Genomic DNA, 14,389 nt, shown 5'->3' on the forward strand with positions numbered 1-14,389 from the left:
GCATTTAGGAACCATGTCCCTGCTTCATGATCACCAGAGAACCATGCAGAGGGCACATGGTTCTGATAGGGACATGTTTCAGTGAACTAAGCACCTTGCAGAGTGAAGACTGCATGTACATAAAAGAAAGACAAAAACCATGATCAACTTCGGTTTATTGCAGGAATGCAAAATTTCTTTAATATTTTAAAATAAATGAGTGTAATTCACTAGATTGACAAACTAAAAAAGGAAAACCATACGATCATCTCAATAAAGATAGAAAAAATATTTGACAAACTCAAATATCCACTTCTGATCCAAACTCTTAACAAACCAGGACGAGAAGGAACTTTCTCAACACCTACAGAAGACCTACAGCAAATGTGCTAACGTTGAAAGACTAAATGCTCCTAAGATCCTTATTCCTACAAGGCAAGGATGTTTGTTCTCACCACTTCCACTTGCCATTGTGGTACAGGTTCTAATCATTGTAAAAGGCAAGAAAAACAAATAAAAGACATCCAGCTTGGAAAGGAAGAAGTAATCTGTCTTATAAATCACTTGACTACCTGTTTAGAAAATTCTGTATCTACCAAAAAAACATTAACAACAACAACAACAACAAAAAACCAAAAAAGAAAAAAACCCCACAAAAAACTAGAACTAATAAGTTGAGTTAGGTGGCAGAACACAAGATTAATATACAAAAGGAAATTGTATTTCTATATACTAGCAAACAACAATCAGAAATTGAAATAAAAAAGTATCAGTGATAATAGCATCAAGAAATGAAAATACTTGGGTATTTGACAAAAGATGTATAAGACCTGTACACTGAAAACTATAACATGCTGCTGAGAAAATTAAAAACCTAAAATAAAGGGACACACACACACATAAACACACACACAGTTCATTGGTCAGAAGACTCAATATTGTTAAGATGTCAATTATTCCAATATTGATTTACAGATTCAATGCAGTATCAATCAAAATCTCAAAAACTTTTTTTTTGCAGAAATTGACAAACTGATCCTAAAATTCATAGAAAATGCCAACAACCTAAAATAGACAAAATAACATTGGAAAAGAATAAATTGGGAGGACTTACACCATCTGAATACACTACTCATTGTAAACCAACAGTAATCAAAACATTGTGGTACTGTAGCAAAAACAGACAATAGATCATTAGAAAGAATAGAGAGTGAAGAAAATACCCACTGAGACACATACGGTCAATTGATTTTCATCAAATATCAAAGGTAATTGAGTGGAAAATGGAAGTCTTTTCAACAAATGGTGCTATAACAATTTACAAAAAATGAACTTGGATCCATACCTGCACCATATAGAAATATTAACTCAAAATGGATCATAGACCTGAATGTAAAATGTAGAACTATAAAAATTCTAGGGGAAAGTATAGGAAGAAATCTTTGTGATTGAATTAGATATAGATTTCTTAGCTATGACACTAATAACAATCCATAAAAGAAAACTGATAAAGACTTTTTCAAAATTAAGCATTCTGCTTTTTGAAGGACACTGTTCAGAGAATGAAAAGACAAGCCAGAGATGAGCAAAAATTTTTGCAATTAACATATCTAATAAAGCATTTGTATATAAAGAACTTCCAAAACTCAGTAACAAGAAAACAAATATCCCAAATAAAATGTGGGCAAAAGACTTGAACAGACACTTCATACATCAGAAGATATATGAAAGGCAAACAGTCACATTAAAACATGCTCATAAGTCATCAGTTATTTGAGAAATTATAACTAAAACTACAAAGAGATACACTACAAACAGAATAGGTAAAATTTAAAAAGACTGACCATACCAATGTTTAAGAAAATGTGAAGTGACTGGAAGTGTTTGACATTTTCTTTATAAGTTAAACATGCACCTTCCCAAGACCCAGTCACCCCATTCCTTGGTATTTACTGAAGACAAATGAAAACTTATGTCTAGACAATGACTTTTAGAGGAATGTCCAGGGCAGATTATTTGTAATAACCAGACCTGATAAAAACCCAAATGTCCATCAACATGCAAAGGGATATAATAAGCAAATTGTGATGAATCTGCACAATGAAATACTCCTCAGCTATACTAAGCAATGAACTAAGGAGACATGTAAAGACGGGTGAATCTCAGTATTACAATGCTGAGTGGAAGAACCCAGCCATAAAGCAGCTTATATTGCATGGCTCCATTTATACAAAATAGTAGAAAATGCAATCTAATCTACAGTGACAGAAAGGAGATTGGTGGTTGCCGGTGAGATGAGGGAAGGGTAGATTACAAAGAAACTTTGGGGGTGCTGGATATGTTCCATACCTTGGCTATAATGATATTTCCATAGCTCTATGTATATGTCAAAACTTATCAACGCACATACTTTAAAGACATGCTCTATGTCAATTAAACCTCACTAAAGCTGTTAAAAATATATGCTTCATGAGAAAAGTGCCAAAGACACAATCAACAAAAAACAAAGATAATTTTTACAACAAAACAAAAAACATTTGTGCTTCAAAGGACACCATCAAGAAAGTGAAAGACAACGCACAGTATGGGAGAAAAATTTTACAAATCATATATATGACAAGGAATTTATATCTAGAATATATACAGAATTCTTACAACCCAATAATAAAAAGACAAATAACTAAATTATAAAAACGGGCAAAGGATCTAAATAGATGATTATTATCCAAGGAAGACACACAAAATGGCCAATAAGCACATAAAAAGCTCAATGTCATTACCCATCAGGCAACTGCAAACCACAATGAGATAACACTTCATACCTATTAGTATGGCTACAGTGGAAAACCCAGGTAACAGATGCCAGTAGGAGGTGGAGAAATTGGAACCCTCACACATACACAGCTAATGGAAATGCAAAACGGTGCTGCTCTTTGGAAAACAATCTGGCAATACCTCAGATGGTTAAACAGACTTCCATTCCCAAGTACATTTTACTCCTAGATATATCTCAAGAAAAACAAAAACATGTCCACACAAAAACTTGCATATGGATGTTCATAGCAATGTTATTCGTAATAGCCAAAATGTAGAAACAACCCAAATATCCATCAACTGACAAATGAATAAAAGGTGGTATATCTGTACAATGGAATATCATCCAACAATAGAAAGAGGTGAAATACATACTACCATATGGAAGAACCCTGAAAACATCACGCTAAGTCACACAAGCCTGTCATAACGTACCATGTATTATTGCATGATTGCATTTATATGAAATGTCCAGATGAGGCAAAAGTAGAGATAGAGAGAAAATGACTGGTTCCTTGGGCTGGTGAGATTGGACAGTCATGGCTAAGGTGAATGGGGCTGCTTCTTAGGGCAATGAAAGTGTTCTAAAATTAACTGTGGTGATGAATGCACAACACTGAATATGCTAAAAGCCACTGAATTGTATGTGAAAATGACTGAGTTGTATGGTGTGTGAATTTTATCCCAATAAAGTTGTTAAAACAGAAGCAACTACAGGTAATTTCAACCCATTAAAAAAACAAAACATGGGAAATGTTCAAGTGACATAACATGTAAAATGCACATACCAAATGCCTCTTCTCTGCACAGACCAATATTTATACCACTAGTGTATGGCCTTTTGAGGCTGGTTTTAATCTCTCTTCAAAGACTACACGCAGTCAGTGTTGGTTCTCAATATACCACCACTTGACAAAGGCTGGGTTACTCTAGGTTGTTCACCTGCTGTGTGCATCTGTCTTATTTCTAATTAAAAAAGGTAGCTGATGGATCATTTAACTGGAAGTTTGATTTTCTCCATGGCTGCTCTTAGAGCTTGTGTGTCCACTTGAGTCATTTCCACCTCCGGTGAATTCTGCTCGTCTAGATGGTCCTTAACTTTCTTCGTCTTAATTCCCCAATTTCATTATCAGCCTAGGCTCATGTGGAAGGAAAAGAGCTTCAATTTGGGAATATGTCTATCTTTCTGCGTAAACCTTAAGAAAGGCAGTTCTACACACAGAAGAAAAACAAATTAAGAAGAAACACAGATTAAGTCCGTTAGGAATTCTCTAAAAATACAACAGTTTTTTTTAAAATTGCTGCTCTGAAACCTATAATGCCAGCTATTGGTAAATGCAAAACCCTCAGCTAAGCTAATAGAACAAAATTAAACCTACACTTTGAAATACTAAAAATTATTTCTGTAATACAGATTACTGCCCATTAGAAATGTTCAAAACACGTGATAAACTTGATATTGAGAATAAGGTTGACTTAAACTCTGGGCAGAGCAATACCTTTATTCCCCAGACAGCATCTGTGATGACATCCAGGGGGTAGACAGGAAATGTTTCTCGAATGAAAGGAAGAAGTAAACGAGCATCTTTTGTAGTGCAAGGGCAACAGAAATGCAGAACTTTATGGGATGGAGGACTGAATGAGAAAAGTTCCAGTAAATTAAGTGGATGGAAAAGATTTTTTCATGTTTGAATTTATCTTTATTCAAAGGGGTTCCTTATATTGGCTAATCAGGGGGCCACTGCAACACTTTCTTTCTAGGTAATATAATATTTGTGGTTTTAATACATAAAATGAAATATAACGGTCACTTTATTTGTTAGCCGGGTAATGGCATAAATAGGACATTCAGAATTTAAGAGTGAGAAATTCATGGACATAGCACAACTTGTCAAGTACACAGGACTGCAGAAGGCACAAGATGGGGTAGGAACTTCTGCTAGCTTGTGTGTAGCTGTTAGTACTGAGAGATGCAGTGATGAGCTGGGGACGAGGATAGGGAGAGAGGAAACGGTGAAAGAGATGGAGAGATGTAGGATGACCTCCACACGTCCGGTGAGGACTGGGGGTGGAGGATGACCTCCACACGTCCGGTGAGACATGGCACTATCCTGAGATACAAGGGCACTGAGAGCAGGTTTAGGAGAGAAGATCCTTTCAGTTTTGGGGGGCCATAGCTAGCATCCAGGGTGAGCTCCACCAGTAGTTAAACCCCTGACACAGGGATTTCCAAGTCCTAAGCTTGTAAGTGGCCATAAAGAGCCAAAGCAGATGAAGAACATGTAGAGTGACAACAACAGGCTGGGAATGGAACCCTCCGAAACCTCAATACTTCAGATGGCCAAGGCGAGAAGGAGTTCGCAGAACAGATGACGGAGGAAAAGCCAGGAGGACACCGAGCAAACCAGAAGAGGTTTAGGGGCAAGTCATCAACTGGCGAAGGCAGGCGAATCTGGTGACGTGCAGCCTGAAAAGCGTCCACTGGTCTGTCAGTTAGAAGTCCCTGGGGCCGGATGACAGGTTTAGCAGACTGCAGTAGGCTGAAGCCAGACTGTGGCGGGGGAAGGGTGAATGTGAGCTGTCCGGAGTCACAGAAAATTTATTTCAGACTTGGGGAGACTTGCACATACAGTATTTCTATAAAGACTGGGGGGGAAGAGGTGAAGTGAGAAGATTCTGAAGGCATAAGGCGGAGGCGGGGGTGTGTGGGTAGGGGAATAACTGATGCAGCAAGATCCTACATCCAGAGGATAGAGATGGAATTGAAATGGAGACAGCGACACCACTGAGGAAACTGTTAGAATAATTCAGGGCAAGGAGAAGGTGACTGGAACTAGGGAGGTGGCAGTGACAATGGAAAAGAAGCCTGCAAAACATATTATGAAAGAGCATTAAACTTACTTGGTGGAGGAGAGTTGAAGGTAATTTAACTTTTCTGGGATAAAATGATTGGGGCCAAGACAGTATGTTTGTAGTAAACAGGCAAACTATGAGGAAGTCAGGTTTAAGGAGAAGGGGAGTGATAATTAAGTTTGGTTTTAGACAAGGCAAGTTTGAGGAGATGGTTGGACAACCACATGGCAGAGAAGATAGCGTTTCAGATAAAGATATGGGAGTTATTCACCTAGAAGTTAAGACAGTGTGTGTTGTAAATCTGAACACTATATAGCTGAGGGAAAAAATACAGGAAAAAATAGCTGAGATTCCACTTTGTGGAATGTCCTCTGGTGACAGATAAAAGATTAAAAAAACCTCCAAAACAACAATCCAGGAGTATGAAAAATACGTATCTTACAGTGATGGAGAGAAACTTGTCACTCAACATTAGACATGAATAATTTTTTTGAATATGTGAACATTAGCTAAACATGACATCGTCCCATGTGGTTTTTTTTCTTTCTGAGTTATGCAGTCATTCCGCACATAGGCAATTCTTACAGAAGACTTTCTAAAGTGTTTTAAACATTATTGAAGAAATGCCTGATCTACCAAGGTGAGTTGTCTAGACAACTGATTCATCTGTATACATTATTTTTACATAAATGTCATATTCATTTATAGTTGGGGATACCAATGAAATTCAATCAATAAATGTAAATTGTTCTGTCACCAGCCATATTTTGTGTTTACACCATACTCTAAAACCGACTTCTATGAAATATCCATTAGTTTATGAAAGGTGAGAAATCTTATGTACTTGAATATCTGTGGGGCAAAAGAACTAATCCCATTTAAGTTTCAATTTTATCTTCTTGGGAAACGCTTGAGTTAAGATAATTATCTACCTTAAAAAAAGGGCATTATCTCATCAATGAAAATGTATTAAAGTAAGATTAAACTAGGAACGTATACATAAGCACTTATTAAACCCTTTATTAAGTGGCGGGCAAAACGTTTTGATAATGAACTAAAACTTTGAAAGAAAAAGCAGATGTAACACAATTAGTGCTTCTATAGAACTGAAAACTTTTTCCTTGTCAGTTCTTTCTTGGCTTTGAGTGACCTTAAGTCACCCAAGTTAAGATTTAAGCTCATCACCCAAAGTTACTTTTACCATTACTTGAAGGTGAGATAAAATTCTGTTCTTGGGATGATGACGGCTTTAAACAGCCAAATAATGGCATCCCTATGATAAAGAAAATTTATAGAAAATGTAACTAATGAGCTGTGACTCCCATGTTAGGGTACTCTTGCTGATGAATAAGATGTTGTTGAAGGCATAGAGAGACTGAGACTACAGTGGATAAGAGCAGGACTTCAGCTTATGCTCTGAGGGAAAGCCTGAGGAAGTCTGTTCAAGTGCCCGAGCCATCATGGAAAAGGAGTTGCGTCAGGCAGTCTGTGATTCTGCCTGCAGCCTGAACTCTACTGCAAATACTACGGCACAGGGAACTTACAGCTCTGGACACTGTCACGCCAGGACTCTGCTTGGTTTCTGATCTTCACTTACTCAGACGGGAGGGAAGTAACCTACGACTCATGAACAAGAGCATTTCAAAAGCATGGCTAACATGGATTTTATGTCTCAGATGTCTGTTATGTTAACAGTGTCCCTTCATGTTCAGAAATCACTCGTTAAATTTCCTATATGTACCTGAGAATGTATCAATCTGCTTTTCTGCTGTGTTTAGCTGACATTGGTTGTCCACCTCCTGAAAAGACTTAGAATAATAAATGTATTTTCTTGGAATGTGAGAATCTGTACTGTTCTTCAACTGCTGCTTTTGTATTACAAAGGGCACCATTTTTGAAATGCCAAATATGGGCCTAAACAAAAACTCTCTAGAAAGAAAATACACAATAAGTATTTATGAAATAGGGTACATTTTATGTGAGGAAGGTGCATCTTACACAAGCACTGGTGCTCAAGTCAGTGAGGTAACATCATGGCATGCTGGAGTCGATCCATATGTACTTAAGGTCCTGAATTCAACTCCATGTATAAAGCTTGGATATTGTGAGAAAATAATATAGAATCTGTAGTTCATTAACTCTAGAAGTATAATGAAGAGGCTAGAGAATGGTATATTCATAAATATTCTTTCATTTTACAGTATATATTATATGCATAGGGAGGATTACACAAACATATATATGTGGATGGTGTGTGTGTGATTTAATGGATTTTTAAGAGTAGTTTTGCCATTTTTAGACTAACTTTAAAACCTGAATTGTATTCTGCCATATCCCAAAATGCAAACTGTGATCATCTCTGGGTGATATGACTGTGGGTGATTTTAATTTACTGTTCTATTTGTACTTTCTAAATTTCTATAATCTGTGTTTATTAGAAAAACCTATATTCTATTAAATCATAGAATGCCATATTTACATTCTATTAAATCATGCTAGCTTCTGTGACATATTAAAAAATAAATTTCTCTTCTGAATAAAAACAAAATGGATGGTTACGAACAAGTCAATGATGCTAGAAAACAACACTGCTACTGAATACTGCCAATGCAATAAGACCAGAAAAAGAAAGAAGAAATGCAACACTTGCATAGCATGAGACCCAACTATCCTTATTTTCAAATGAAGTGGTTACATATACATGGGAAATCTAAGGGAATGTAAAAACTATTAGAATAAGGGTAAAAAAAGATTGGTGAATATACCAATCAAGTACCCAAATCAAGTCTTCTCACATATCAATAACAATCACTACAAAATTAGTAGAAAAAAAATCTCATTCACAATAACAATGAAATTTCTAAACTATCAAGAAATAATCTAATGAAAGATGTGTGGGAGTTTTATGAAGATAATTGATAAAACATCACTAAAGAATATTTTAAAGATATGAATAAATGTTATAGACTGGAAGATTCAGCACCACAAATAAGCCAGCTTCTCATAAATACAATGTAATCAAATCCATCAAAGGCTCAACAGAGATTTTTTTTTTTTTGGTCAAATAAGAAAAATTCTAAAATTTATGTGGATGAACAAAGGGACAAAAATAGTCAAGACAATTCTGAAGAAAAAAATTACACATGAAGATTTTTTCTATCACATATCAAAACTTATTTTAGAGCTACGATAATTAATACAGCGTAGAATTAGTACAGAGACTGACAAACAAGGTAAAGCACCAGAACAGACAGCACAGCAAGAGAAGCACGTACATAGAGAAACTCGATGTATGATAAAGGTGGCATACAGTCAGCGGGAAGCATTTCTCACTTGACTTAATTTCCGTACCTTCCAGATGTATTCTTCAATATGGCAAGAGCATCTGGATAGCCATCCATGTTGTAGTCTCCAATGTGCAGGGTAATGGGAATGGGTATTTCAGTTGGCCGCGGTTCAGGCACAAATGGCACAAAGCCCCAGACGGTGCCCTTGTTGCTGAAATCCTGTAGGACTGGAACCCACTAGGAATTAAGAGGAAAACGATGAGATTTTACATTATGTTAGGAGAAAACAAATCGCCATCTACAAAGCAAATGCTCAATTCCAAGTCCTCCAGGGAAGCACCATCTTCCTTAAGTTCTTTATCTCTATAATATGGTGAGGTATAATATGCTACTTTGATGAATAAGAAACTGATCCTCTGAAGGAAATAATTCCCTTTAAAATTCATCACGAGTTATCTTTCATGGAACTGGCATTTAGAAGGTTTTTCACAGAATCTCAGGATTAAAATGACATTAAGAAGTAGATGGTTGAATTGCCCGTCTTAAAAATCTGTGTTGAGTGGAAGTATAACCTCAAATAAACATTTTTAAAAATTACAGCAAACTGCAATATCTAATACTGATGTTCTTTCAGGAGGGCCCGTTTAGGAAGAAAGTTAGAACCAGACAAAGTCTCCTCTGTGCCTCTTATACATGACAATGACTTCTGTCGTCATCCTTAGAGCCAGGCAGCTCAGAGGCTTTCCAAACATACCAGCCCTGGCAAGCTCTGGCAAGCTGCCCAGGGTGATGAGCTCTGACACCCAAAAAGCCAGAAACTACACTTTTAATAAATTCTTTATTTCTATACTAATTATAATGAAGAAAAGAGAGAATAGGTTGATTTCAAACTAAGCTTTTGGAAATTCCTTTCTCTGCTGAAGGCCCAAATCTTCACTTTTAATAACCTAATGCAAATTAAAAATCTAAAGAGTGGAAATTATGCCATTAAAATTACACCCATATTATCTAAGAGTATGGATACTGGCACGTAACCTGGAGACATCCAAACAGAAGCAGCACAGCTAGCTTGAAATGGCAGGAGGCCAAATATACCTGCAAACGTTTTTTTCTTAAAAACAGGTGACTCATTTCTATGGATTCAAGCCAAGCTATATTAAAATTGGCTTCTTGGAAAGGATTTAGTATACAGGGTATCCTGAACATTTTCTAGGTTATCCAAAGAAAGTATAATTTGCCACGGGGAAAAAAAAATAGCTTAATGATAAAAACAAATTTACAGAAAATGAGCTGTTTTACAGAACTTGTCTCTATCTTTAATCTCATTTTTCAATCTTTTATAAAGCAAAAAAGTATTACACATCATCAAAATGTTTTAATGTTTCACTTCACTTTGAAAAAAAATAGTTGGTTTTGCTTTGGAAGATGGGAAATTTCACAAAATGCCAAGTTATCACAAATTTCTGAGATGTTGACAGTTTATTAATGAGGAAAAAGTATTCCTGTTAAGGTAAATGTATCAGGGTCTAACAAGTAAAAAGATTCTTCATTAATGTGACATCCTTAACAGTCACGAAAAACTGTGACATTTATCTTCCCGGAGAGAGAGGTGACTGTGTAATTTGAAAATATTCTTACAGTAGTCTGTCGCTTGGAGACAGGCTATAATTACTACATTTACTTATACCTACAAACCATTGATGAGGTGTTACTTCACCTAATGTTTGCAGTGATTTAAAGTCAGAAAAAGTTCTAGATAATAAAACTTCTGAGTGTAATAATTAAATGGTTTTAGGATGCTAGCTGTACAAAGACTTGTTTTCTTTAGTGCTTTAGTATAAAATGTGATGTTTCCTACCTATAAGGGCTATAAAAGTCAATGTATTATTCTATCGTTTATTATTCCCAATGAGAAAATAAAACTGAATAATTCTACTAGTATATTGCTAGCTTCCTTTCAAGTGCTAGCAATATGGAGAAATTCTCAATGTCATTCCCACATTAATCTTTGGCTGTGACTATCAGATCCTAAATTGTTTACCTACAAGCTACAGGGAAAAAGTCAGCATGAGAGAATGAAACAGATCTAGAGACCACAAATCCAGAGAAGATTAGCCTTGAAAATAGATAAGATGTTCTACATATCCCTTTATTATAGCTATAGTGTATTTTACCATATTCCCAGCATATAAAATGCTAACAGATCATTAATTACAGGGTCAAGGATGGGTGTTCTTCACCAGAAATGATTATAACAGTACTTTTTCTCTTAATAAACCAACAAACAATAGATTTCAATGCATTTCATTAAGTTGAAGTGAGGAAGTCAATAATTTATTTTTGGTTCCTCTCTGCTCTGATTCTTCAGATACCTTTAGTAACCTCTGAAGACTTTTTTCAAGAACATAATTCTATTTACATTAAAAAGCCAAGCTGATCTACCTGCTTTGTCCCGGATCTCATGAGGTAAATGGAGCTTTTCTGGCAGTTTTTATCCTCACAGCCTGGGAGTAAGTGATCCATGCGTCCGTCCCCATCTGCCAGAAGAAAGTTCAAGAGTTAATTAAGAGCCACAAATAGAGTGTGCCTGTATGGCAGATTACATTTCCTATTTGTTCAAAGTCTGCATCAATCTGATAAACTGAAAAATGTGACACATGACTTTGAATACAGGCGATTCAATTAAAAAAAGAATTTCTCTGGCCCTTGCTTCCTATGCCATGGACTGTGTCTTCTTTTAAATCGCTCACTTTTCTGTGGTTAAATATTTACCCAGTGTTGCCAAAAGACCCCATTTCAGGCTTGAATGTTAAAATCATCAATTTTCCAAAATGTAACTTTTGACTCATTTACATTAATTATCATTGCTGCCACAGGAGAAAAATAAGCATGTCAATCGTAACCCATTATTACATGGCATATTTTAAATGTGTCTTTACACGTAATTTATCTTTACACACACTTTGAAGTATCTTTTGTACAGCGTGAACTTCAAGAGTTACAAAGCTCTCAGATACTCGGCTTCTAAAAAGCAGCAATAAATTTTTATCAATAAAAAAGCAAATGAAGGGAATCCAGATGTCATTTCCAACTGACTGGTTTTTAAAAAGCTGCACAATGTCTGCAAAGACCTCTCGGGATGCGGTTCCTGAGGAAGCTGCAGTCAGTTCCCCCGTATCTACTGTCTGTGCCTGATAGGGTTCAGAGCTGGGTTCAGGTCCTGATGTCCCAGAGCTCAGTCTCTGCAAGGACATTCCCAGTGGGGTAGTCACCTCGCTTGCAAATTTGGGGGCTGAACGTGTGTTGCTTTAATCACTGATTTATTTGCTATGGTTTAATGTTTCATTTAACGTGTGCCTGAGGTAGTGTCTTCAGTAAGAACTCACAATAAAGAAATGTCCTTTCTTGTGTAGGTTTACATATTAAGATATGTAACTATAATAAGCCTATCAGGTCTCCAATAATGTATTCTAAAGGGAAAAAAAAGCATTTTAGGCTAAGTGGAATGAAAATCTAGCCAATGGAAGCTGACCTGAGCAAGGAAAAGTGAAAGGGACAGCACAGTAAAAAAATTAATTTCTTTCATTTAATTTCACGGCTTAATTACTCATAATGCTCATGATTAACAGCATTTTTGATAACAAACCCTTCCTTAGTGGAGTATAATGTTAAATAAAATAGTTAAGTTACAATGGAAAGTACAGAGAACATCTAGTGATTTGACGGTATGTATATATTTCGGGACTACTGAGAAAGAAGTTGAGAGAGAGAGAGAGCTGGAACTCCAGGCAGGAATACTTGGAAAGGAGAAGGCTTCCCAAAAGCATAAACATTTATCATGGTTAAAAAGATAAACAAAAAAGAGCCAGGCAAATAGGAAAGAATTACATGCAAAATGTGATTTATAAGCTGACTCTAGTAATAATAGCATAGACTTCATTAAAAACCAAACCATTTTATTACAAATTAACGGAGGACCAATCAGAAATCTCTGCCCTTCATTTTCTCCCGCAATGGCAAAATACTCAAGATTAGATTATGATTTACACATTTCTTTTCCTCCAGTTTCTCTTTCTTCCAAGGAGTTTCCTATTTCCCACGAGTATTTTGACCACGACTTAGGTGATATTAATATTTAATGCTGGCAAGTAACCATCTAATGAACATAAAACTAAGTCATGTGACAACATCATAATCATGCCTTTTAGTATAAATTATCAGCAACGTTTTATAGGTATGGTCACGGAACTCAACCAGAGAATATGTTCCCTGTGCTGCCGCTCAGTGCTATTTTTTAATATTTAGGGGAGTTGACAGAAAAGCTTTCCGAGAATCCAACTTCGTACCCAAAGGAAATGTTCTCTCTCTTAAAGAAAACAAACTTTTAAATCTTACGTTTCACCTCTCTGCGTGTTTTTCTTTAAAAAAATTTTTTTATTTGGAAATAATTTAAATTTAAAATTGCAATAATACAAATAGTACAAAGAATGCCTGTAAACGCCTTAACTAGATTTGCCCAATGTTAACATTTTACCATCTGTTTGATCACTTACGTGCTTGCTGACATCAATATTTTTTCTGAAGCATGTACCTAATTGCATACACTATGGATGGCCCTTTACCTAAAGTACCTGAGTGTGTATCTCCTAGGAACAGGGGTACTCTCTTACGTTACCACAGCCCAGTTACCAGTTCACACAGATACAACACTTTTATTGAATGTACTAACTATATTCCAATTTTGTCCACTGACCTATCCATGCCCTTTACAGCACTTCTGCTGTAGTCTAGGGCTAGGAATTGCAATGAGTTGTTATTTATCTCTAGCCTCCTTTAATCTAAATATTTCCACAGTCTGTCTTTTATAATCTGCGTATCTTTTTTTTTAACACCTCAGATGATAGGAATCTTACTTTTTAATAAGTTATTATGACTAGGGAAAAAAGCAGCTTCAGAAAAACAAGTTTAGGGGATCAAATGTATGGTGATGGAAGGAGAACTGACTCTGGGTGGTGAACACACAATGTGATACATAGATGATATATTACAGAATTGTACACCTGAAATCTATGTAACTTTACTAACAATTGTCACCCCAATAAACTTAAAAAAAAAAAAGAACAAGCTTACGTGAATCAAAGGCACATGGCTAGGGACCAGAATTTGTTTAAGCACATTCTCTGAGAAACAATGTGACTTGTGAGTGGCCTGTGATGGCTGCCACGCTGATGGAGGTGCCCGTCTGGGACGTGGGCGTACATTCATAAAGAACAACCAGGAATTAAGATGTTTGGGCTGCCTTCTCCTCAGCACCTCAAGAGAGTACACAGCAAGTCTTCTTGAAGGCTAAAATTCCTTCTTAAAAACTCAACAGAAATTAAAACAGAAGGAATGAGATTGTGATTAACTTATTTTCTCACCTGCAGTATAAAAAGTGGCCTTTGGAATGGCTGGTC

At 36.2% G+C, this 14,389-nt stretch overlaps 1 protein-coding gene across 1 annotated transcript in view; it reads right to left on the minus strand.

The window, feature by feature from the left end:
- Positions 1-14,389, minus strand: part of ITFG1 (integrin alpha FG-GAP repeat containing 1) — a 128,188-nt gene that overhangs the window by 50,890 nt on the left and 62,909 nt on the right. Inside the window, exons 9-10 of the mRNA XM_033129558.1 lie at positions 11,376-11,470; positions 8,998-9,170 (exon numbers count right to left, since the gene is read on the minus strand). Coding sequence (XP_032985449.1) covers positions 8,998-9,170; positions 11,376-11,470 — 268 coding nt within the window. The remainder of the gene's footprint in view (positions 1-8,997; positions 9,171-11,375; positions 11,471-14,389) is intronic.

The sequence above is a fragment of the Rhinolophus ferrumequinum genome, chromosome 15 (genome assembly GCF_004115265.2).
Source record: "Rhinolophus ferrumequinum isolate MPI-CBG mRhiFer1 chromosome 15, mRhiFer1_v1.p, whole genome shotgun sequence".
NCBI lineage: Eukaryota > Metazoa > Chordata > Mammalia > Chiroptera > Rhinolophidae > Rhinolophus > Rhinolophus ferrumequinum.